Below are 24,231 nucleotides of genomic sequence, written 5' to 3'. Positions count from 1 at the left end.
CTGGTGGACGGACAGACGGACCGACAGACCGACCGACAGACCGACATGAGCAAAGCAATATACCCCCTCTTCTTCGAAAGGGGCATAAAAATAAAATACTATATCTGTATAATATGTGGGCAGTTCAACATGGTCCTATTAATAACAAGGGACAAAATTGTCACAAAACCAGGTTATCATTGTGAAAAAAAAAATCTGATAAAGGGAGAAAACTCAAACTGAACTTTTGAAATGAACAAACAAAATTAACCCCCTTTGTAAGTTTGTTTTTTTTAAAAATCTATTTTTAGTCGTGGCGACCTTGACATTGGAGATATTGACGTGATTCTTTCGTGCGACACACCGTCCCATGATGGTGAACAAATGTACCAAATGATTTTAAAATCTCACAATGAATGACATAGTTATGGCCAGGACAAGCTCATTTATGGCCATTTTTGACCTTTGAACTCAAAGTGTGACCTTGACCTTGGAGATATCGACGTAATTATTTCGCGCGACACACCGTCCAATGATGGTGAACAAATGTGCCAAATGATTTTAAAATCTGACAATGAACGACATAGTTATGGCCCGGACAAGCTTGTTCCGCCCGCCCGCCAGCCCGCCCGCATTCGCCAATCTAATAACCAGTTTTTTCCTTCGGAAAACCTGGTTAAAAACCTGGTTAAAAACAGTGTCACTGTATCTGATCAAGCATGACTTGCTTATATATCACCAAGCATTTGTGTATCCACAAGCATTTGTGTGTGGCCAACCAACTGTGGCCATCAAAGCATTTTGTCTTATCACAGATTTGTGTAACCAATCAATTTTGTCTCATCACAGATTTGTGTCACCAATAAATTTTGTCTCATCAAGCATTTGTCACCAAGAAATTGTGTCTCTTCACAGATTTGTGTCACCAAGCAATTTTGTCTAGATACACATTTGTGTCACCAAGCCAGGTGTCTGAACATGCATTTGTGTCACCAAGCAATTGTGTCTCCACAAGCAGTTATGCCTCACCTTCAGATAATCACAGTGTATAGTAGAGCCTGCTTTCTTCCTTTTCTTGTTTTCCATGGCCTGTTTGGGGAACTTTAGCACCAGAGACTTCCTCTTGATCTGTTCCGCACTGTAAAACAACCATGGTCTCAATAGAAACAGTTCCATGCATAATATGGACGAACATTTGCATACTTTATAATCCGGAGGTTACAAACATGTAGTGATGCTAATCTTGCAAACACTCTATCCATTAACACTGCACTGAACAATACTGCCAGTTATCGGAATAGAGATTAAAAATATCAGCCCTAACCCCATAAATCATTAACCTTCATCACAGTTTCTAAATAATGATCATAGCTTTGTTCAGAGTTTGAATATAGATCCCCAGACACTAGCTCTACAAACTTAACCCAGCCAGCCATGATTCCCAGACCATATCATGGCATTGATCTAAAAACTCTACCAGACCTGCAGCTCTACAAACTTAACCCAGCCAGTCATGATTCCCAGACCATATCATGGCATAGATCTAAAAACACTACCAGACCCGCAGCTCTACAAACTCAACCCAGCCAGCCATGATCCCCAGACCATATCATGGCATAGATCTAAAAACTCTACCAGACCTGCAGCTCTACAAACTCAACCCAGCCAGCTATGATTCCAAGACCATATCATGGCATAGATCTAAAAACTCTACCAGACCCGCAGCTCTACAAACTCAACCCAGCCAGCCATGATCCCCAGACCATATCATGGCATAGATCTAAAAACACTACCAGACACTAGCTCTACAAACTCGACCCAGCCAGCCATGATCTCCAGACCATATCATGGCATAGATCTAATAACTCTACCGGACCTGCAGCTCTACAAACTCAACCCAGCCAGTCATGATTCCCAGACCATATCATGGCATAGATCTACAAACACTACCAGACCTGCAGCTCTACAAACTCAACCCAGCCAGCCATGATCTCCAGACCATATCATGGCATAGATCTAATAACTCTACCGGACCCGCAGCTCTACAAACTCAACCCAGCCAGCCATGATCCCCAGACCATATCATGGCATAGATCTAAAAACTCTACCGGACACTAGCTTTACAAACTCAACCCAGCCAGCCATGATCTCCAGACCATATCATGGCATAGATCTAAAAACTCTACCAGACCTGCAGCTCTACAAACTCAACCCAGCCAGCCATGATCTCCAGACCATATCATGGCATAGATCTAAAAACTCTACCAGACCTGCAGCTCTACAAACTCAACCCAGCCAGCCATGATCCCCAGACCATATCATGGCATAGATCTAAAACCTCTACCAGACCCGCAGCTGTACAAACTCAACCCAGCCAGCCATGATCTCCAGACCATATCACGGCATAGATCTAAAAACTCTACCAGACCTGCAGCTCTACAAACTCAACCCAGCCAGCCATGATCCCCAGACCATAGCATGGCATAGATCTAAAACCTCTACTAGACCCGCAGCTCTACAAACTCAACCCAGCCAGCCATGATCCCCAGAACGTAGCACTATAAGCACATACTGTTCGAGGAGACTCTTGCTCAGTTTCAGTTTGGTGCCGACCACATCCACCAGCCCGTGGTCCTGCAGAGTGTCACCGTGAGCCGTGACCTCCTCATCAGTCATGGCGACCTTCACCGGCGCCTCTGTCACTCGCCCCCCGCCCAGGCTGAACTTGGGGCACTCCTTGTTGGTGCGCATGTGGCCTGTCTGACCACACGCTCCACACTTCATCTGAAAAAAAAAAACATTGGCAATAAAGAAAACATTTGCAATATGGAGATTGGGGATAAAGACAGCTGACTTATGACAACAGAAATCATGATACACTAACCTTAAACATTACATTAAATATAAGTCAACAGACATAGATTTGAGAAACTATTTACAGCTGAACTTTGTTACATGTAAGAAAGTTAAGTCAAATTCCCAGTTAAGTTAATGCTATTTAAAACTCCAGATTGTCTCTCATCATATTTCATATAAAATATTTGAGTCTTTATCGAAGCTTTTAATTTCAATTACCAGATCATTCAAAGTGTTTGTTTTTTTCATTCCCAACATATAATTTCATACCTATCATTTATTCATCTGAAAGTTCTCCAACTTGAAAATGGCCTCATAATTAAATCTTGTCAAAGTTGTGCACACATGACAGGGCAGCCAATGTTCGCTAATCTGTGATAGGGAATGTGTGCACGGTACATTTAATGATTAAATAATTATTGGTAAATACATTTTCTCTCTCAATATTGGCTGATTTAATATTTTCAATAATTATTGGTAAATACATTTTCTCTCACAATATTGGCTGATTACAAAAAGGAGGATAACTCATGCAGCTACAATTAAAACATTGGCCAACATTTGATGACATTTGTCGCTGCAGTAATGAATCAGTCACCAAACGTGTGTTGATTATTTTGCCTTTTTTGAGTTGTTGATTTTTTTCCCCTTAACATTCTGTTACCAAGACAGAAAGCAAAACTTAAACCAGTCATTATGTAAACGACACAATTTGCTCTCATCTGATCTATATGATTGCCAGTCACCTTAGATTTGAGGAGTTGAGCCTCCTTCTTCTTGCGCTTGCTCTCCGACATGATAGGGGCACTCTTCTCCCTCTCCTCGTTCCTCTTGATACGGCGCAGCTGCTCCTGCAGTCTGATACAGGAACACTGGACTTAAGGCATGTGCGTAAAATGTTGTCCCAGATAAGCCTGTGCAATCAACACAGGCTTATCAGGGACGACACTTTCCACTTTTACGTAATTTTTTGTTTAAAAGCCTCTTTTAAATGAAAATCTAGTCTACACAGGTTTATATGGTATGACACTTTATGCACATGCATTAAGCCCAGTTTTGCCAGAATGCATCTCATACATAACCATTGTCTTTGTGTATTTTTTTTCCACAATTTTCTATACAATAAACTAATTCTTCCTACAAAACACAATAGTCTAATGAAGGTTGGACCCTGTGTTGTTATTTGAAATCTTAAATGAATGAGCAAGATAAACATGTGCAAGCCCTGATTTGATTATAAATTGCAGACATGTTTCTATTAAATCTTAAATCACATAAGATCATGTGGAATACTAGTCACAAACATACCTTCTCCTCTCTCTTCTCATTTCTTCTTTGACATTGTCATCCATTGTTGCAAACTGCTTTCTGAAAATACAGCACAGCAATGATAAAGCAAAGAATAGCAAGAATTGTCAAAACATCTCAAAATAAGAAAAAGGAACATGAACATGTTTGCAGTTTCCATTTACAATAAACAATTAAAGATTATTTTTTAAGCTTCATAACTTTCTTAAAACAGAGATAAATATAACATGATGCAAATTTATATGGAGCGACTGAAGGAGACATTGTAAGCATCAGTAACAGATTCCATAGCAAACTTGCATGAAGTTGGGATCCTTGGTTTTCTGTATGCGCACATAGGCATCAATGACTGCAGGCTTAAGGACCCACTCGACACGAGTGTACTCCTTCCCGTTGTCATCTATGAATGTACGAGTGATCTTCAGCTTCTTACCAGCCTACATGGGAGAGAAATGATCTCTGTGTACAAGCTTATAACCAAATCATAAATAAAAAAAACACTAGCTTATAACCAAATCATAATTTAAAAAAAAACACAAGCTCATAACCAAATCATAATTAATCAGAAAATAGCAATTATGATGGAGATGAATATCATGGTGTCAATGTCATATTTGCAAATCCACTAAAAATCTGTATTTATTAGTAAAATATCATTTTTTATTTCCTTAAACTATGTAATAAATGTAAACTATTTTTCAGATTGAATGTATTAAGGGCTTTTGAAGTTACATAAACAACAACACGTAAACTATCCTAAAAATGACATGAATACACATTTATAATATTATAATTGAAATCATTAAGAAATATCCTGTCATGAAACCCAAAGTACCGTTGACGCACCACACTGATTATGGGGGTCCTCCCTACCCAAAGAACAAGCTACATCCTCAGTGCATGCTACACACTACAGTGAAGGCCATAATTCACATTTGCAATGGGTTCCTCAATCCTCACAGTAAAGGCTATGCACAACATTTTTAATGGGTCCATTCTTAAATAGTATTGGCTGAACCCACAGTAAAGGCAATATCCCACAATACAGGCTACACAACACACTAGCCTTGGGGTCCACCCACCCCACAATAGAGGCTACACACCACACTAGACATGCGGTTTTCACATCCAACAGTACAGATTACACACCACACTAGCCATGGGGTCCTCCTCCGGCTTGATGTCCTTTTTCATTTTGTCCTGTTTTCCGTCCATGATCATCCTCTGCAGCTCCCGCCTCTCAGCTTCCTCCCGCTCCATCTGGATCTGTAACACAGATCCACAGTTGTGGTTAATGTAAATCCCAAATTATGTCAGCCTTTAAGCTATGTACAAACACAATTTGTATGCAATGCCTCATTTCAAACTATTATTGAAAATAAGTTGTTTCACTATTTTTAGTAACAGGGACCTTAACCTTGACAGGACTAATTGCAAAATGAAAACAGTTATTGACCAGAAAATCACTCTTTTGATGCTAAAAAATAAACTCATACACTCATTTAAAAGCTGGTTAATCAAAGAAACTTCCTGAGGGCTGGACTTAATGCATGTGCATTAACATCTGCCTCTGATTAGCGTGTGCAACCAGCAAAGGCTAATCAAGAATGACTCTTTCCACCCACGCCAAATTTTGTACTTCCTTCAAAACCAAACAAGAGGGCCTGAAAGGCCCAAAGTCGCTCACCTGAGATAACAAGATATTATTGGGATAAATCTTCTGACCAAGTTTCACGAAGATTGGAAAATAAATGTGGCCTCTAGAGTGTTAACAGGGTTTTACAATAGCCATATAAGGAAAAATGCCCTGCCCCTTGGCAGCCATGTTTTTCAAGCAAATGTCACCATTTTCGAACTCATCCAAGATATCATTGAAACCAATCTTCTGACCAAATTTCATGAAGATTGGACAATAAATGTGGCCTCTAGAGAGTGAACAAGGCAAATGTTGACGACGGACAAAAGGCGATGACAAAAGCTCACCATGAGCACAACCCATGAGCACGTTGTGCTCAGGTGAGCTAAGAATCCCTAAAGGTGGAAAGTGTTGTTCCTGAATAGCCTGTGCGAACTGCGCAGCTTAATCTGGGACGACACTTTACGCACATACATTAAGTCCTGTTTTTCCAGAACAAGGCTCAAATGACCCACCTGAGATGTTGACTTCTTGCTGGATAACATGCTCTCCAGGTTCTTGCCTATTTCATCAAACTCAGAGTCCTCCGAGCTAGATCCCTCGTCCGTAGACAGGTGCTCCGTCGAGGACAGAATCCTGGTCACAATACCATACAAACATCACGTAAAATCAAATAATATTTGTGGATTTTACATTTTGTAATCATATGACATTTATATTTATGTACATACATGGATTTACATGGATTTGTGATTGCCTTATATTTTCACTTCAATTTGGCAAAATATAAAAAGAAACATTTAACCAATAATGACTCTGAAAATGTTCCACTATAGTTCTGTACATAGTGTACTCAGCAAATAGAAAAATATGTAAAATATTTCAAAGAAGCTGTAGTTAAATACATTTAATTTGAGCATTGCTGAAAACACTACCTGTTTTGAAGGTCAAACAGTCGCTGACACTCTTCTTTGTATCTTTCCTGGTGCTCAGCCACAGAAAATCTATTGCCTCGAGCAAACTTGTTCCAACCTGAATAACATTAGGATTTACTTTTAACAAGGGCTGTTTGTAAAACATGCATGCCCCCAATATGGGCTGTCAGTTGTAGTGGCATACGTTTTTTGTCAATGCGACCTTGACCTTAGACCTAGTGACCTGAAAATCAATAGGGGTCATCTGCCAGTCATGATCAATGTTCCTATGAAGTTTCAAGATCCTAGGCCTAATTATTCTTGAGTTATCATCAGGAAACCATTTTACTGTTTTGAGTCACTGTGACCTTGACCTTTGACCTAGTGTACTGAAAATTTATAGGGGTCATCTGCCAGTCATGATCAATGTACCTATGAAGTTTCATGATCCTAGGTGTAAGCATTCTTGAGTTATCATCCGGAAACCATTAAACTATTTCGAGTCACTGTGACCTTGACCTTTGACCTAGTGACCTGAAAATCAATAGGGGTCATCTGCCAGTCATGATCAATGTACCTATGAAGTTTCATTATCCTAGGCCTAAGCGTTCTTGAGTTATCATACGAAAACCATCTGGTGAACGGTTCGACCGACCGACTGACCGACCGACCAACATGTGCAAAACAATATACTCCCTCTTCTTCAAAGGGGGGCATAAATATATACATTTGGTGACTGAAGGACTGTTATGTTTTCAGAGTAGAATTCCATTGCCTTGATAAAATATCTATAATGCATTGAAAAATATATAACCTTATTCCATGCATAATTTTACTTCTTCATTTTGTGTTAATCCAAAATTTCCATATGATATCATTTAAGTATTTAAGCATTAAAGTAAGAATTTATGTACTAAATTTGATAAATAAAGGAATTTACTGGTTTCAAAAAGAGATGTCATTTCTCCTCTTTAAGCTCAGTTTTTCAATAAGAAAATGGGTGCCGCCCCAGACCCCCCCCCCCTCCCAGCAAAATCCCAGGCCATGTCTACAATAGACACAAGATCAGAGGCTAACCTCCTCCCTCATTGCCCTGCTCCTGGGCCGCTGCTGCCTTGGCCTGCTCCGTTGACATGGTGCGGACCACGTCTATAACCTCCCACCGAGACAGCTTCTTTATCTGAAACACACGCACAATTGCTACAATGACAGAGTCATACATAAAGTGTCTTAAAGCTGGGAACACTTTGTTTTTTTCTTTCACTAAATTTTGAACCTACTACACATATTTAAGTAAATGAAGGAGTGAGCATAGGGTCTGATAACACATTTCATTCTCGTTCTGGGAAAATTGTCTAAAAGTTTAGAGTTGCCTGCACAGGCTAATCAGGGACAACACTTTCTGCCTTAGCTGTATTTTCGTTAAAAAAATACTTCCTTTAAACAAAAAATTCCATAAAAGCAGAGAAAGTGTTGTCCCTGATAAGCCTGTACGGACTGCAAATGCTAATCTGTGATGACACTCTTATTCACATGCATTAAGCCCAGTTTTCCCAGAACTCGACTCACACTGGTTACATACCTCATGCTCTGGCACCCCAAACTTGCGCAGGAGCTGCTTGGCGTCCTTCAGGTAGAGTTTACGGAGGTCAGCGTCTGTGCCTGTGACTGTCTTCTTCTGAGGGGTGTTGTCCTTACCCTCATCTCGGGGCTGGGGCTTGTTTGGCACCTGGTGGGGGGTAAAAGTGGTCATCAAAATTGATATGCATGCATTTATTTGGTCAAATTGTTGTAACATCTTTAAACCTTTTTTAGTTAATACATATTCAGATATATTTCAGCAAAAGTCAAAGGCTCCTACAGACACATTTGAGTCTTTAATCTGGGAAGAACCAGTGTTTCGTTTCTTTGAAAAGATTTTGAACATGGCCACTTGCTTGAGATCTGTCGATTACTCAGAAAATACTGATTACCCTAGTGACCTCCACCATTGTGCTATGTTTAATGTCTCCTGGGTTGTCTTTAATGTGTGTGGTGTGCTGTGTGGGCAAATATAATCTAGCCGGAATGTTATTTATTTTAAAGGCTTTTCATATAAAATGCCTAAAAGGCCACTGAAAGAATATACAAAACCAGGGATCCAGATAACTTTTACGGCAATTCTTATTTTCCTCCCTGATTTAAATTCTTAACTAGAGCTTTGTCACAGACGTGACGAATACCCCACATGCCGCATTGACACAGAATATTTTGCATGTTGTCTTCACAAAAAACAGCGGACACCATGCTCAATGTTTAAACCGCACTAAGTGACCGTGTTTTTGACCCTGCATGGCCCATGTTCGAACATGACCTACACATCATCTAGATACAACTTCTGACCAAGTGTGGTGAAGATCGGATGAAAACTACTTGAATAAGAGAGCAGACACCATGCTGAATGTGTAAAAAATACTAAGTGACCCCCTGACCTAGTTTTTGACCCGGCATGACCAATATTTGAACTTGACCTAGACATCATCTAGATACAACTTCTGACCAAGTTAGGTGAAGATTGGATGAAAACTACTTTAACAAGGGCTGTTTGTAAAACATGCATGTCCCTCATTTGGGAAGTCCGTTGTACTGGCAGCCATTGTGTGAATACGACTTTTGTCACTGTGACCTTGACCTTTGACCTAGTGACCTGAAAATCAATAGAGGTCATCTGCAAGTCACGATCAATGTACCTATGAAGTGTCATGATCCTAGGCAAAAGCGTTCTTGAGTTATCATCCAAAAATCATTTTACTATTTCGGGTCACCGTGACTTTGACCTTTGACCTTGTGACCTCAAAATCAATAGGGGGTCATCTGCGAGTCATGATCAATCTACCTATGAAGTTTCATGATCCTAGGCATATGCGTTCTTGAGTTATCATCCGAAAACCATTTTACTATTTCGGGTCACCGTGACCTTGACCTTTGACGTAGTGACCTGAAAATCAATAGGGGTCAACTGCGAGTCATGATCAATCTACCTATAAAGTTTCATGATCCTAGGCATATGCGTTCTTGAATTATCATCCGAAAATCATTTTACAATTTCGGGTCACCGTGACCTTGACCTTTGACCTAGTGACCTCAAAATCAATAGGGGTCATCTGCGAGTCATGATCAATCTACCCATGAAGTTTCATGATCCTAGGCGTATGCGTTCTTGAGTTATCATCCGGAAACCATTTTACTATTTCGGGTCACCGTGACCTTGACCTTTGACCTAGTGACCTCAAAATCAATAGGGGTCATCTGCGAGTCATGATCAATCTACCCATGAAGTTTCATGATCCTAGGCGTATGCGTTCTTGAGTAATCCAGAGCCATTTTACTATTTCGGGTCACCGTGACCTTGACCTTTGACCTAGTGACCTCAAAATCAATAGGGGCCATCTGCAAGTCATGATCAATGTACCTATGAAGTTTCATGATCCTAGGCCCAAGCGTTCTTGAGTTATCGTCTGACAACCACCTGGTGGACGGACCGACCGACCGACCTACCGACCGACTGACATGAGCAAAGCAATATACCCCCTCTTCTTCCAAGGGGGGCATAATTAGAGAGCGGACACCATGCTCAATGTTTTAAACACACTAAGTGACCCCCATGACCTAGTTTTATACCTGCCATGACCTATGTTCAATCTTGGCCTAGGCATCATCTAGATACAACTTCTGACCAAGTTTGGTGAAGCTCTGATGAAAACTACTTGAATTAGAGAGCGGACAACATGCTGGATGTTTAAAATGCACTAAGTGACCCCTTGACCTAGTTTTTGACCCGGCAAGGCCCATGTTTGAACTTGGCCTAGCCATCATGTAGCCTAACCTAAACTTCATTAAGTGGGGGTATAACAAATATTTTGCAATTGCAAATACAGTACACTCTGTCAATACCAGACTCTCGGAATACCGGAACTCTCCCGATTTCAAACAATCGGGCCAGTCCCTTACTTTCCCCTCCTTTTTCTTTGTTTAAAAATGTTGAATAAACCGAACTCTCTCAAAACCGGAAAACAAACGGATATCTCATTGAATTTCGTCGTTTTCAACGTAAAATACAATGAGTACACCGGACTGTCCAAATTCTCAGGACGCCCAAGGCGTGTAAAAAACAATACCTAGTCAGCACCGCGCGTGCGGTGTCACACATTCCGCTCGCGCAATTATCGATAATTGGATTAAACATACCGTAAAGGTGTCAAGTCGTTTCCGCTGTATTGAAGTCCGATTAAATAATGTTAAACAAACTGTGAATGTCTATCATAGACACCAAAAAGTGATTGACGCGATCGTTTTTATAAGCTCATGTTAAACAATTTAATTACAAAATTAATGCATGCCGTTGCAACTTTCACTTTCTTGTGATCTTCTCGGATAGTTTAAAAGAACTTATAGCCATGTTTTAATCGCTTAAATAGTTGTGTGTTTGTTTGTCAGATACAACTGTGAGAAATATGACCATTCAGTATCCATCCATCTGTCTGCAAATTCATTCATTGCCAAGTCGGTATGGAATGTTTTTTGCTGTTAATCGAATAACAGCACATTTTTTTAATAATAACATTACATGAGAACAGTTATCACATAGTACATGTAAATGTAAATGGTTTGTTTTACTCTTATATGATTTTGTACACTATGCATACAATGTTTATTTCGGCAATATGCATACTCTTTGTAAATCGGAACTCTCTGAAAACCGGACGATCAGGCTGGTCCTCAGACCGTCCGCTTTACAGGACTATAGTCTGATATGAAAAGGGTGATGTGTGTTAGATGTTCACCATAATTGATGGAATATGATGCTGGATAAATAAAGTACCATATAAAAAGAAAAAGATTGAGTCTTATAAGACAAAACAATTAATTTATGGCACCATCTGTTAAATACAACATGTTTGTGATAAAGACCTTCAAAAATTGGTTTATTTTACATGTACAGTTACACATGTAATCAAATGTTGATTACGACTTTTTTATGTTTCCAATGCATCTCTTTACGTATCTCTTCAAATCATTATTTTTTAGTTAAATTGAAGGTATATCTTAGCTTTTATACACCTTATTTAAAGCTCTGCAATAAAAAATATAACATTTATAGCTGCATCTCAAAAAATAAACAACTCATATGCCATTTGTGGATCTGTGTACACACAATTTTTTACAGCAAGCTGGTTTGCAAAAATGCTAACCCAACAAGTCTCCAATCATGACTGATAATGAGATGCCATACCTTGATGTAGGAGAATCCCTGCCCTACCCCTGTGGGGTCTGCCACTCCATTGAGGTCCAGGAGGCACTTGCCTTTCATGGCAGAGATGTAGGCACGGGTGGTGTTCCAGGGAGCAGTGCGCACCTGATAACAACAATAACTGAGCATGAGGCTAGCATGCACATGTATTGACAGAGCAATAGTGATAACCATGTATTCTGAAAAGACACATTTGATCCTATGATTTTTTAATAGAGTTTCACACTATTAAAGATAGATTGTTATTTACACAGCTTAATACTAACCCTGAGAAATGTACTACAGATGCAGTAAAGGAATACTGGTTCCGAGCAGAGTGAGAGCACAACAAAACTGTATTACACTTTACGACATTTCTAAGGGTCTGTATATAACCATGAAATAACTTTTGATTGCCATTTTCCTCCCAGCAAGACATAACATCAGTTTACTTAGCTATACTGTATTTAATGGAATCATATTGTTTACTTCCATGACAACCATTAAACCTTACTGACTGGAAATGAACCGATTCTCACCTAATATGGAAGTAAACACTGTCTCTACAGGACAAGGCAAGTAGACATACATAATCATTTCTGTATGATGTAAGAAAAAGCAATATACTAATTCTAACATTTGTGAATATGCTACAAATATATACTGGAACAGTGAAAGAAAATGATAGCTCAAATAATTCTTAGCATATATACCTTTAGTTTCCTGTATTTCTCAATCCTAGAAAGCAGTTCTTGTGAATGTTTGCAATACAAATATCAATGGTAATGGGACAACCAGGACAGGTGCATGTCCCACATTATCTTAGCATATTTGTCTTGTTCTGAGAAAACTGGGCTTAATTCATGTGCGTAAAGTGTCGTCCCAGATTAGCCTGTGCAGTCCGCACAGGCTAATCAGGGACGACACTTTCCGCTTTAATGGTATTTTTAGTTTCAAGGAAGTCCCTCCTTACCGAAAATCAAATTTAGGCGGAAAGTGTCGTCCCTGATTTGCCTGTGCGGACTGCACAGGCTAATCTGGGACGACACTTCACGCACATGTATTATGCCCAGTTTTATCAGAACAAGACACATATGTGCAACATGGCTGATGGGACTGTACAAGCAGTAGCACACTAGCCACTTACCTCGTCTTCAATCTTCATCTGAGTTTCCTCCTCATTGTCCTCATCTGGAGCAAACAGAGACTTTTCTCCGTAGCCTGCATCCTACAACATGACAGAGGGTAACTAGGTAAATGTCAAAAAAGTGTTTACAAGAGAAAGTCTGTGTCCTACAACATTAAACAGGTAACAAGATTAACATCAAAAATGCAGTTTAAGTGTTTAAAAGACAAAGCCTGCATCCTACAATCTTAAACAGCTTAAAACCTGATTCTATTCTGACAGAAAAAACAACAAAACTGTCATTGTAAGGAGTTGCACTGATATTTTGCCTTATTGGCAGTTACATCAATACATATTTGCATATTTTGTTAGATTATTTTTGTAGTTGATATTGTACAAATTAGACATCGCCCAATTATGACTGTCATTGAAATCATGCTATATTTGTACCTCACACAATAAGGTGGTTTCACAATAAGCTGACTAATTGTTCGTCTGCAAATATTCACAGTGATAATAAATTTGCGTAATGGTTGGAGCACAAAAGAGCTAAGATGAGAAGTCCATGAAAATAATGGATTTAACAATAACATAGTTTAAGACTATAAGTAAATAGAAAAGGTAATAAATTTGTAGTACCTGCAGGAACAGCATATTGAAATAACCATTGTTTCATTTATTTTTGATGAAATTAAATTTCATTGATTAATAAAATGAGGTATGATCCTTGGATGTTAAATTCATGGATTTGTAAATTTTGTCAACAGCCAAAATATCAACCAAGGACAAGTGTTAGTTCATAGTTTGAGAGCCCACCTTGAGCCTCTGTTCAGCTGCCAGCATGCTGTAGTAGGAGCAGCACTGCTCCGGGGACACCATGTTCCTCATTTCCTCTTCAGTCTTCAGTCGGAAGTCTGGCTTCAGCACCCACCAGTTAGAGTCCATACCTACAATAAATGAATGAACTTGTTCTGGGAAAACTGGGCTTAATGCATATGCATTAGGTGTTGTCCCTGATTAGCCTGTGCAGCTGCAGGATTGGCGACACTTTTCCCCTATACTTGATTTTCTCTAAGAAGAGACTATCCTCCTTAAAACAAACAAGAAATGTGTTTGTCAGAAACACTATGTCAACTACTAGGCCGCTTTTATATATATTTTGTTATCATTTGGCAGGTTCAGATAATTATCTCCCATTAAAGCTTATTGCTTCCCTTGGATTTGTTTTTTTTACCTTTGACCTTGAAGGATGACCTTGACCTTGACCTATCACCACTCAAAATGTGCAGCTCCATGAGATACACATGCATGCCAAATATGAAGTTGCTATCTTCAATATTGCAAAAGTTATTGCAAAATGTTAAAGTTGGTGCAAACAAACAAACAAACAAACCAACGGACAGGGCAAAAACAATATGTCCCCCACTTTAGGGGTGGGGGACATAAAACAACATAAAAGCGGAAAAAGTCGTCCCAAATAAGCCTGAGATGACACTTCAAGCACTTGCATTAAGCCCAGTTTTCTCAAAACGCAGCTCACGTACAATTATCAATTTTGTTGATAACGGTTAAATGGTTGTTTTGTCAAAAACTGAACAATTCTTTAAGTATTGCAAATATCAGACGATTAGAGGATCAAAAGCATCCAAACAACACATGAAAAAAATTAAGAAAACCATCCTTATACAAAATAGTACTATAAGACAAAGGCGACTCAAGGCTACATAAGGAATAATAATTCATTGAGAATAAAATAGGCTCCTTTAAAATTAAATATCTGTAGCCAAAGACAACATACCTGTTCGCTTAAAATCTGCACACAGCTTGAGCCTCTTTCTGATGCTGCTCTCAGAGTGAGACGGGAACGCTTTACGGATGTCGTCCATTCGGATCCGCCGAGGGTTGTCCTTGCTTTTCCAGAATAACCGATAAATGAACACCTGCAATATAACTACTGAATAGGAAACTGTGAGATATCTCATATTTTCATTCACTTAATTATCTTTTAAAGATGCAGTAACAGGTAAGTTGAAATTATATTAACAATAAATGGACTGTTAAGCTTTACAAATTAGAAAACAAGAGATGTGTTCGTCAGAAACACAATGCCCCCTATTGTGCCGCTTTGAAATTAAAAAAAATTTGTTTGACCTTTGACCTTGAAGGATGACCTTGACCTTGAACTTCCACCACTCAAAATATGCAGCTTCATGAGAACGCCGCTTTGAAAAAAAATAATTGACCTTTGACCTTGAAGGATGACCTTGACCTTGAAGTTCCACCACTCAAAATGTGCAGCTTCATGAGAATGCCGCTTTGAAATTTTTTTATTTATTTTTTTTACCTTTGACCTTGAAGGATGACCTTGACCTTGAACTTCCACCACCCAAAATGTGCAGCTTCATGAGAAACACATGCATGCAAAATATCAAGTTGCTATCTTCAATATTGAAAAAGTTATGGCCAATGTTAAAGTTTAAGGACAGACAGACGCCATATATTTGACATTTGACCTTGACCTTCACCTTTTACCACTCAACATGTGCAGCTCCGTGAGATGTACATGCATGCCAAATATCAAGTTGCTATCTTCAATATTGAAAAAGTTATGGCCAATGTTAAAGTTTTCGGACGGACAGACGCCATTTATTTGACATTTGACCTTGAAGGATGACCTTGACCTTTCACTACTCAAAACGTTCAGCTCCATGAGATACACATGCATGTCAAATATCAAGTTGCTATTTTTAATAGTGAAAAAGTTATGGCCAACGTTAAAGTTTTTTTCGAACGGACAGACAGACTGACATACACACATACTGACATACTGACTGACGGACAGTTCAACTGCTATATGCCACCCTACCGGGGGCATAATAAAATCACTAAAAAACTAACAGCATTGAATGCAAACCTGTAAGAAATCTCTGATGAAGTTATTTGCCCTCTTGGAGTTTGGTCCAGGAACTTCGTACAATGGGCACTGCTGACCCACACAGAATATGGTCTCAACCTCTCGAATATATAAGCTAAAACAAAGTAAACAGACATCTTAGACCATCTTATGTTATGGGGTAAGGGCTGAATGATTGCAGGGTAGCATGATTTTAAATATTGCAGGAAAGAGAATTCACAGCATTAAATATAATGCCTTACAAAGTATCCAACAACTTTTTTCCAGTGCAGGCTATAGAAATTCTAATTATGGTTTTCCAAACCATTTAATATTTCATTACAAATCAGAAAAAAGTAGTTTTATCTGTTTTTAACACATAAATAAAAAAAACATTAGGATCATGTAATAATGAATGAAAGAAGTGACAGAACACATTTATCATAAGTCAATTAATCAAAGAAGTGACAGAACACATTTATCATAAGTCAATTAGTCAAAGAAGTGACAGAACACATCTATCACAAGTCAATTAGTCAAATGATGCACAAGCTATATCATGTAATTAGACTTTGTAGAATGGGACAACTTGTTCAATGAAAATAAAATTACATGAATCTTCAATATTCTTTTTAGCAATAAGTACATGCTGTCACAAGCCCTGCCACTCACTGGTTTCTATTACGGATGATGAGGAAGTCCGATGGTGGCAGGGTGTGCCTGTAGATGGGGGCCCTGAACATGTTGTTCTCCACCGCCTGCTGACACTGGCCAGGCAGTAGGGTGCCCAGGAACGGGGTTGTGTGGGCATAGGCAATCTCCCCGTACTGAAACTGGGGCACTGTCATGTCCTTACCGGGCTTCTGAACATGATCAATAAAACATCTGCATTAGTATTAAGACCAAGCAAACCCAAATTTTTAACTATAAATAATTTTATGTTTGCTGACGTGAACTTTCATGGATTAATTAAATCTGTCATTTTTGTTCAATCTTAAATTTGAAGGTTTTTTAATAAAGGCTGATACAAGACTTTGGACACAAACATTCATTGCACATTTGATTTTCTGATCAAGAATACCCACAAAAACCCATAAAAATTAGTTTCCAATGAACAATATTGGTTTCAAAGTATTTCACGAAAGAAATAAAATTCTACATGGCTTGTGCTAATTTTTTTCACTGCTAGCATTAAAAGTGGAATGAAATATATGCATATTTGATGATCTTTCTTTTCAATCTTTATCTACTATGGAAAATAATCTGGAAATTAACAATAAATCTTAAGTGCAGGTAATCATCTTTCAACCAGTCTTCTATTCAACTACAAAACTCAATTAATTGTTAAAGTATCACTGTTTTCATTCAAGAAGTTTACACAAATTTCACTGTTAATACCATTAAGTAGATTCAATAACTAACAAATTGATTTAACCCTTTCCCCCAGAAATGTGAAAACATATATATACAAACAACATATCACCAAAATAGCCAGCGAGTAACTCTCAGTTTGTTCAGATTTTATGCTGTTCGCTGCTCATCAGTAACTAAGGTTTGTAAATGATAATTTAAAACATGAATCTAGTCAGAAAGGTGTTTAATTTCATTTGATTTTCAAAGGTACTACAAGCATGTCAAAATGCATATCTGAGAGGTAAAGGGTTAAACAACAATATTTAAATAAAATAACAATCACAAACAAATCTCAAAATAGAGGCTCACAGACCCTCTTATAGTAGTTCTTGATCTTGGTTGCCATGCCGATCTGCATCATAAGGGGAGGGAACTCCTCCGAGTACTCGCATAGCACCATGTCCCCGTCCATACCGGACAGGTCATGGGGGGTGCGCATGAAGAATATGTCCCCGCCCCCAAACGCCTGACGCTCCTGATCACGTAGCTGTAAGAGACCACAGAAGGTTTGAAATTTTTCAGTTGGAAATGAACAATGTAGTATTCAGACAGGTTTTTGCACAGGCAATATTCTTGACAGGGTTTTAGTAGTAAATAAACTTGTCTTAAATGAATGCATAAAACCATTTAACTGTACTTAAACTAGCAGAAAGAGTGTTGACAATATAAAAAATATGTGTGTATTTTTCTTTATCTTTAATTTCTACTTTTGAAATGGTCTAAGAGAAAATTATATGAAGAAAAAGTCTCCATTAACACATGACAAACATGTTTACTAGTTTCCAACTAACTAAATGTATTCAAAAGCTACTTAACGTCTGAACGATGGATACATCTCTTATTACTGTTTCTTCATGATCTGTTCTTCAAAACATCAATTACCTACGGTTAAACCATTTTATTTCATCTTGATAGCAATCAAAGCCAAAGTCTTAAAATGACACTCTCAAGCTTCTATATGTAGAATCAGAACTTAGTTTCACACTTAAACCTGGGGCCTTCCAGTCAAATGGCAGGCATCATTATCACCTCTCATTGAAAACATGACAAGGACCTAGCATGGCGTGTGGAATGTACCCTAGCTTTCCGCTTGATGATTTTGAAGAGAGCCTCTATGCAGTGTGGACCAGGGATGGCTATAGTTCCGTGAGAGTACTTCTTGAGCGGGTTCCTGTGGAAGGTACGCAGCTTGTTCTCGTTCATGTAAGTCGGGAAGAATGGCTGCTGCAGCTCTACTGCTGGCGTAGAATGCTGAAAACAGTCCGGCAAAAAGGGGGTGTAGTTCTAAAGGTCTGAGCTCTCGTAAACTTTTACTTTCAAAATCTTGAGTGCCAACCAACACTACTTTAAAATAAGAACATATACACAAATTATGGTAAGCTCATTATGATTTGATGATAAACAATCCACTTAAGGCATGTTTGCATAATATGAAATGTGCCATTCAAAAAACCAACTATGGGCTTTTTTCTCCAGTTCGTCACATTTGGTGACAGACCTACCACACAAAACTGTGAACTTAACATGGCTATACACAGAAAAATTGCATACTGTCTTAAAACTTTCATTAAGAACTTGAAGGGGGTAAACAACCCTTCTTTTAGGACCAAAATATTAATAACAAGACTATTGCCAAGCAATATATGTCCCCTACCGGCTCCACCATTATAAGAAATTCCACCATTGTCAGATTTTTTTTCCATATATTTGTTTCCATAGCAACCAGAATTTTTGACGTAGGAACAAAATGAAATGACGTGCATAATGTCCATATTGCCATCTATCCATGTTTCAAGTTTCATGAAAAAATATGAAGAACTTTTAAAGTTATCGCAGGATCCAGAAAACTACCATTTTCAGCAGTATTTCTAGTCTATTTGTTGCCATAGCAACCAGAATATTTGACGTAGGAACAAAATGAAATGACGTGCATAATGTCCATATTGCCATCTATCCATGTTTCAAGTTTCATGAAAAAATATGAAGAACTTTTAAAGTTATCGCAGGATCCAGAAAAATGTGACAGACAGACAGACAGACTCACAGACGCACAGAGCGAAAACCATACGTCCCCTCCGGTCAAACCGGTAGGGGACAAAAAACTGGATCCTATTTTTAACTTTAGCAAATTTAAACTTCATTTCTCGCCTTCTTTTAGACATAATCTGTCTACTATAAATCTTAATAAAACACTAAAGCCAGATAGGGCTCATTGCCACAAGTGTTCAATATAAGCATACCTGAATGAGACTAACACCGATGTTGGATCGGAGGGAAGAGTCCATCAACTTGGGATTGTAGAACTCATCATTGGAGCAGTTGTACGGGTCAATGTTGGAGTTAGTCTGCTGTGCCGGCTACAATACAGACACAACATATAACATTAGAAGTTTGTAAAGACTTTCAGAAAAACAAATGATATAATCAAGAAGAATTCCCTGATATTTCAACAAATTTTCCTTCATAAAAACTCTGTATTTTCCTGACATTTGTTGTCAGAATACCATCACAACTTGTGCATTATGGTATAATTGCATGTTTTGGAATTAAAGGTTCATTTTTAGCGGGTATTGTGGGTTCTTATAATTTCTTACATACAAAATAAATGATATTGTTTTATTTTATCAGAGCGTATATATGTAATACAATTTTTAATTTCATTCTCTTTTCCTTTGTTCAAATTCCCTCATGTCTCCCAAATTCCTTCTTTCAGCACAGAGGTTTTTTTCAGTGTCTCCACCTGTCTTTCGTTCTCTGTTATGTGTGAGTGTGTATTTCAAAGATTATGCGGTCCTTTCCGAGCCAGAGGCTACATTTTGCGTGGATCCGGATTGTGCCCAGCACGCCTTCCTAATTAACTTACTAGACTCCAAACTTGGGACAAATTTTGAATTATAGCTGCAATTTCCAGCCATTTCGTTGCTGCTGAAAATTTTTTCGATTTTGGTGTGGTCTTGTGTTGTAATGGGAAGCCAGAGTAGCCTGAGAAAACCCCACCTGTCCAGTATGGTAACCGCCACCTGTCCGGTATGGTAACCGCTACCTGTCCGGTATGGTAACCGCCAACCAAACTCACCTGTCCAGTATGGTAACCGCCAACCAAACTCACCTGTCCAGTATGGTAACCGCCAACCAAACTCACCTGTCCAGTATGGTAACCGCCAACCAAACTCACCTGTCCGGTATGGTAACCGCCAACCAAACTCACCTGTCCAGTATGGTAACCGTCAACCAAACTCACCTTTCCAGTATGGTAACCGCCAACCAAACTCACCTGTCTGGTATGGTAACTGCCAACCAAACTCACCTTTCCGGTATGGTAACCACCTGTCCGGTAAGGTAACCCCACCTGTCCGGTATGGTAACCGCCAACCAAACTCACATGCTGCCGTAAGCGGGCATCGAACCCGGGTTACCTAGGTGAGAAGCCAGTGTACCAACCACTGCGCTAGCTGGACAGCCGTCTTTCTCTATTATATGAGTCGCGTTCTGAGAAAACTGGGCTTAATGCATGTGCGTAAAGTGTCGTCCCAGATTAAACTTGATTTTCGGTAAGGAGGGACTTCCTTGAAACTAAAAATACCATAAAAGCGGAAAGTGTTGTCCCAGATTAGCCTGTGCCTGCACAAGCTAATCTGGGACGAAACTTTACGCACATGCATTAAGCTCAGAACACGACTCATATAATATATACGCCAATGTTGTCTGTGTGTACCTCCTCTTCCTCATCATCATCCTTAATGATGCCAGCCTTCCCCAGCAGGATGCGAGACTTCTTCACCTCACTCTGCAACACAAACATGGCAGACGTGCACGAGTTATCATCACACACATGTCAACACGGACACTGGATGTGGTTACCTTAAATCAATATGCATGGGACCGTTCCAATGTTGTATTGACAGCAGGACAGATGGATGGACGGATCAAAAACCTGTAGTCTCCTCCTTTGAAACGTCAGGTGGGAAAACATAAGCAACCTATGTTAACTTACATGACTAATTAACACCACAGTAGCCGTTCTAGTATTAATAAACACTGAGCCTGGAATGATTAATATAAACTTTGTGATAAATCAACCAACAAGAAAAATGTATTGTTATATTGCTGCAAAAAGGTATCATGTGCCTTCTAATTTCAATATCACATGGTACCTTTTTGCACCAAGGGGGCGTTAAATTGTCTAACATACATTTTTACTAAGAAAAGTAAACTATTTTCTATTAAAACTTCAGGACATGGAAACATTTTGTTCACACGGCTGCTGACCTTCTCTTTCTTGGCGGGTGTTTCTGTGGTGTTGGGATCCTTGTCTTCAGGTATACTCAGGATGATGTTCTCATCGTTGGGGTCAATGGTGAGGACCTTGGGCTCAGGAATATGGTCCATGTTCTGTGAAATGAACAACACCATCAGTCATTAATGCATTTCTGAGCAACTAGGTCAATGCAGATAAACAGCTTATGTACCATTAGTGATTCCAAATCACATTGATAGCATTCTAGTAGTTATAAATAGCCATTTTTGAATTGGATAGAAAAGGTCACATGTCTAAGTCAGAATTTGTTTTAAGTACTTGTATTCAGTTTTCCAAAGTGGTTATTCAAAAACACAGATAAAGGGGCTATAAAATTGACAGTTTTTTATTTTCCTTTATGGAGTTTTTTCACATGGAAAATGCTCTCAACCATTTGTACAAGCATAAGATACATGAAGCTTTCCTCAAAACATAATTTGATTGCCATATTGAGCAAATGAAATCATAGTGATTTCCTATCTGCCTACCTCTGCGTCCCATATAATATCATCCTCCCAGTTGCCATAGATCAGCTCCCGGTTCTCAATGGGGAAGATGGAGTACCAGCTGCTGTCCTGCTTATCATCTGCAATAAGGATGTTATATCATGTACAACATGAGCAGTACTTTAAAGTGATATTATGGGCATCTTACAGTTTATAAGTGTCTATCGCAACCCTTGTTTATTTTAGGTGTTTTCACTTCATATATACTTATATTTGTTCATGCAGCATCAACATACTAAAACAATATCCCGGAAAGAGAAAAATAATGCATTTGAATATCAACCGTACTTCGTTTTGACAACTGACAACAGAAATGATTCGATTTATGATGTGAATCTAAATTTAGTTTTAGTGCAGATTCGTTCATCAACACAAAGACACTATTTTGTTATATGGATCATTTTGGCTTACAGGACTGGGTGAGTCACGTAAAATATTGATAATATATATTTTTATAAACAACTGGTAGCAAGATGAGTTGCATATAATTCGTCAGTAACCACATTTTAACTAACTCTTTTGATCTGTTAATTCTTTTCAGCTCAATTCAACAGTGAAAAATGCCAATAATATCACTTTAAATGCATCTCTTATACAACATAACATATAGTGGATGAGATTTATTTGGTGTATGCATAGTGTATTGCATATACAACAGGAAACATTCTATAGACTAGCTGACATTGATTACATAATCAACTTATGCATCAACAATTTATTTAATTCTTTTCTTCTCTTTCACACTACTTGTTCATCCATTTGTATGTGTGGAAGGTAAATTGGAAGGTTATCATAACAGGTTTTAAACAATGGTGATATTTTATCTATTACAGTCAAAACTGATAAGAATTTAAAAAATCTTTCAATCTTTATCAATAATGAAACTTCCAATAATAACTAGCCATTCATTACAGCACACAAATTACGTTTAAAACGTCAAAACAAAAGAATAAACATAGGAATCTCATACTCATAAAAACAATTTGTAACTAGTGTGAATATATATACAACTATGTTAAAACATGCATGATGTACGTCACGTAAAAAAGATTCTTATTAGATATCCAGCCAGCATATCTCCAGACAAGCCTACGCATCCACACAGTCTGATCTGTAGCTACCCTGTCCGCTAAAGAGACCACCAAACCTTGCGTAACTTTATAGTGGACAGAGGAGCCCCTGAACGGACCGAGGAGATACGCAGGCTGGTCTGGAGCAACACTGGAAGCATATGACAAAAGACACATTTTTGCATGACACGCTGCTTAGGTAGTCATTCCTTGTGGTTCCTACCTAGATTAGTGCCTAAAGGTGTGGAGTTTGTCCTCATCAGTGGCTTGGATGACCAGCCTGGTTTGTCTGCAACATCCATAGTCATAGATTTGTGGTCAAGAAGCACATAAATGGGAATTTGGGAAAACATATTAAACAATATTGAAATGAAATAATATACTAAATCAGTTACAGTGATTTAAGTTAATGTCATTTTCAAACAAGAGCACCGCCTTGCGGGTGCAGACCGCTCATCTATTTTCTTTTTAAAGGTGAAGGGACTCTCATTTTCAATCACAAAGGAGGGAGGAGTGGAGTGAAGAGGGGTGTATAGTGTGGGGTTGTGGATATTTATTACATTATCTTCCAAAAAAGCGAAAAAAAAAAAAAAAAAATCGGGGGGGGGGGGGGGGGGGGGGGGGTTTGGGTGCGATGGTTGGACGGTATTTCAAACATAACCGTTTTAAAAAAAAAATGGGGGGGGGGTATAGTGTGAGGGTGTGGTGATAATTTGTGAGATGATCTTAAAAAAAAAAAAAAAAAAAAAAAAAAAAATCAAAAAAAAAAATTGGGGGGGGGGGGTGGGGTGGGGTGGGGGTATAGTGTGAGGGTGTGGTGGTCATTTGTGAGATGATCTTAAAAAAAAAAAAAAAAAAAAAAAATTAGGGGGGGGGGGGGGGAGGGGGGAGGGCACGAGGGAGGGGGGGAGGGCACGGGGGATGGTTTGGGTGAAGTCTATTGTGGTATGTCAGGTAAGAGTAG

At 38.8% G+C, this 24,231-nt stretch overlaps 1 protein-coding gene across 1 annotated transcript in view; it reads right to left on the bottom strand.

Annotated features, from left to right (window-relative positions):
- Window positions 1-24,231, bottom strand: part of LOC127877653 (transcription initiation factor TFIID subunit 1-like) — a 57,175-nt gene that overhangs the window by 13,019 nt on the left and 19,925 nt on the right. Inside the window, exons 11-33 of the mRNA XM_052423729.1 lie at window positions 23,491-23,556; window positions 22,180-22,277; window positions 21,664-21,786; window positions 21,110-21,181; window positions 19,635-19,751; window positions 18,472-18,645; window positions 17,708-17,881; window positions 16,654-16,844; window positions 16,003-16,117; window positions 14,887-15,028; window positions 13,905-14,035; window positions 13,110-13,190; window positions 11,966-12,088; window positions 8,276-8,422; window positions 7,771-7,873; window positions 6,715-6,811; window positions 6,295-6,415; window positions 5,293-5,409; window positions 4,440-4,580; window positions 4,144-4,199; window positions 3,582-3,693; window positions 2,552-2,763; window positions 1,009-1,117 (exon numbers count right to left, since the gene is read on the bottom strand). Of these exons, the coding sequence (XP_052279689.1) occupies window positions 1,009-1,117; window positions 2,552-2,763; window positions 3,582-3,693; window positions 4,144-4,199; window positions 4,440-4,580; window positions 5,293-5,409; window positions 6,295-6,415; window positions 6,715-6,811; window positions 7,771-7,873; window positions 8,276-8,422; window positions 11,966-12,088; window positions 13,110-13,190; window positions 13,905-14,035; window positions 14,887-15,028; window positions 16,003-16,117; window positions 16,654-16,844; window positions 17,708-17,881; window positions 18,472-18,645; window positions 19,635-19,751; window positions 21,110-21,181; window positions 21,664-21,786; window positions 22,180-22,277; window positions 23,491-23,556 (2,822 nt within the window). The remainder of the gene's footprint in view (window positions 1-1,008; window positions 1,118-2,551; window positions 2,764-3,581; window positions 3,694-4,143; window positions 4,200-4,439; window positions 4,581-5,292; window positions 5,410-6,294; window positions 6,416-6,714; window positions 6,812-7,770; window positions 7,874-8,275; window positions 8,423-11,965; window positions 12,089-13,109; window positions 13,191-13,904; window positions 14,036-14,886; window positions 15,029-16,002; window positions 16,118-16,653; window positions 16,845-17,707; window positions 17,882-18,471; window positions 18,646-19,634; window positions 19,752-21,109; window positions 21,182-21,663; window positions 21,787-22,179; window positions 22,278-23,490; window positions 23,557-24,231) is intronic.

This window comes from Dreissena polymorpha, chromosome 4, assembly GCF_020536995.1.
Source record: "Dreissena polymorpha isolate Duluth1 chromosome 4, UMN_Dpol_1.0, whole genome shotgun sequence".
NCBI lineage: Eukaryota > Metazoa > Mollusca > Bivalvia > Myida > Dreissenidae > Dreissena > Dreissena polymorpha.
This window is presented reverse-complemented; position numbering and strand designations above follow the sequence as displayed.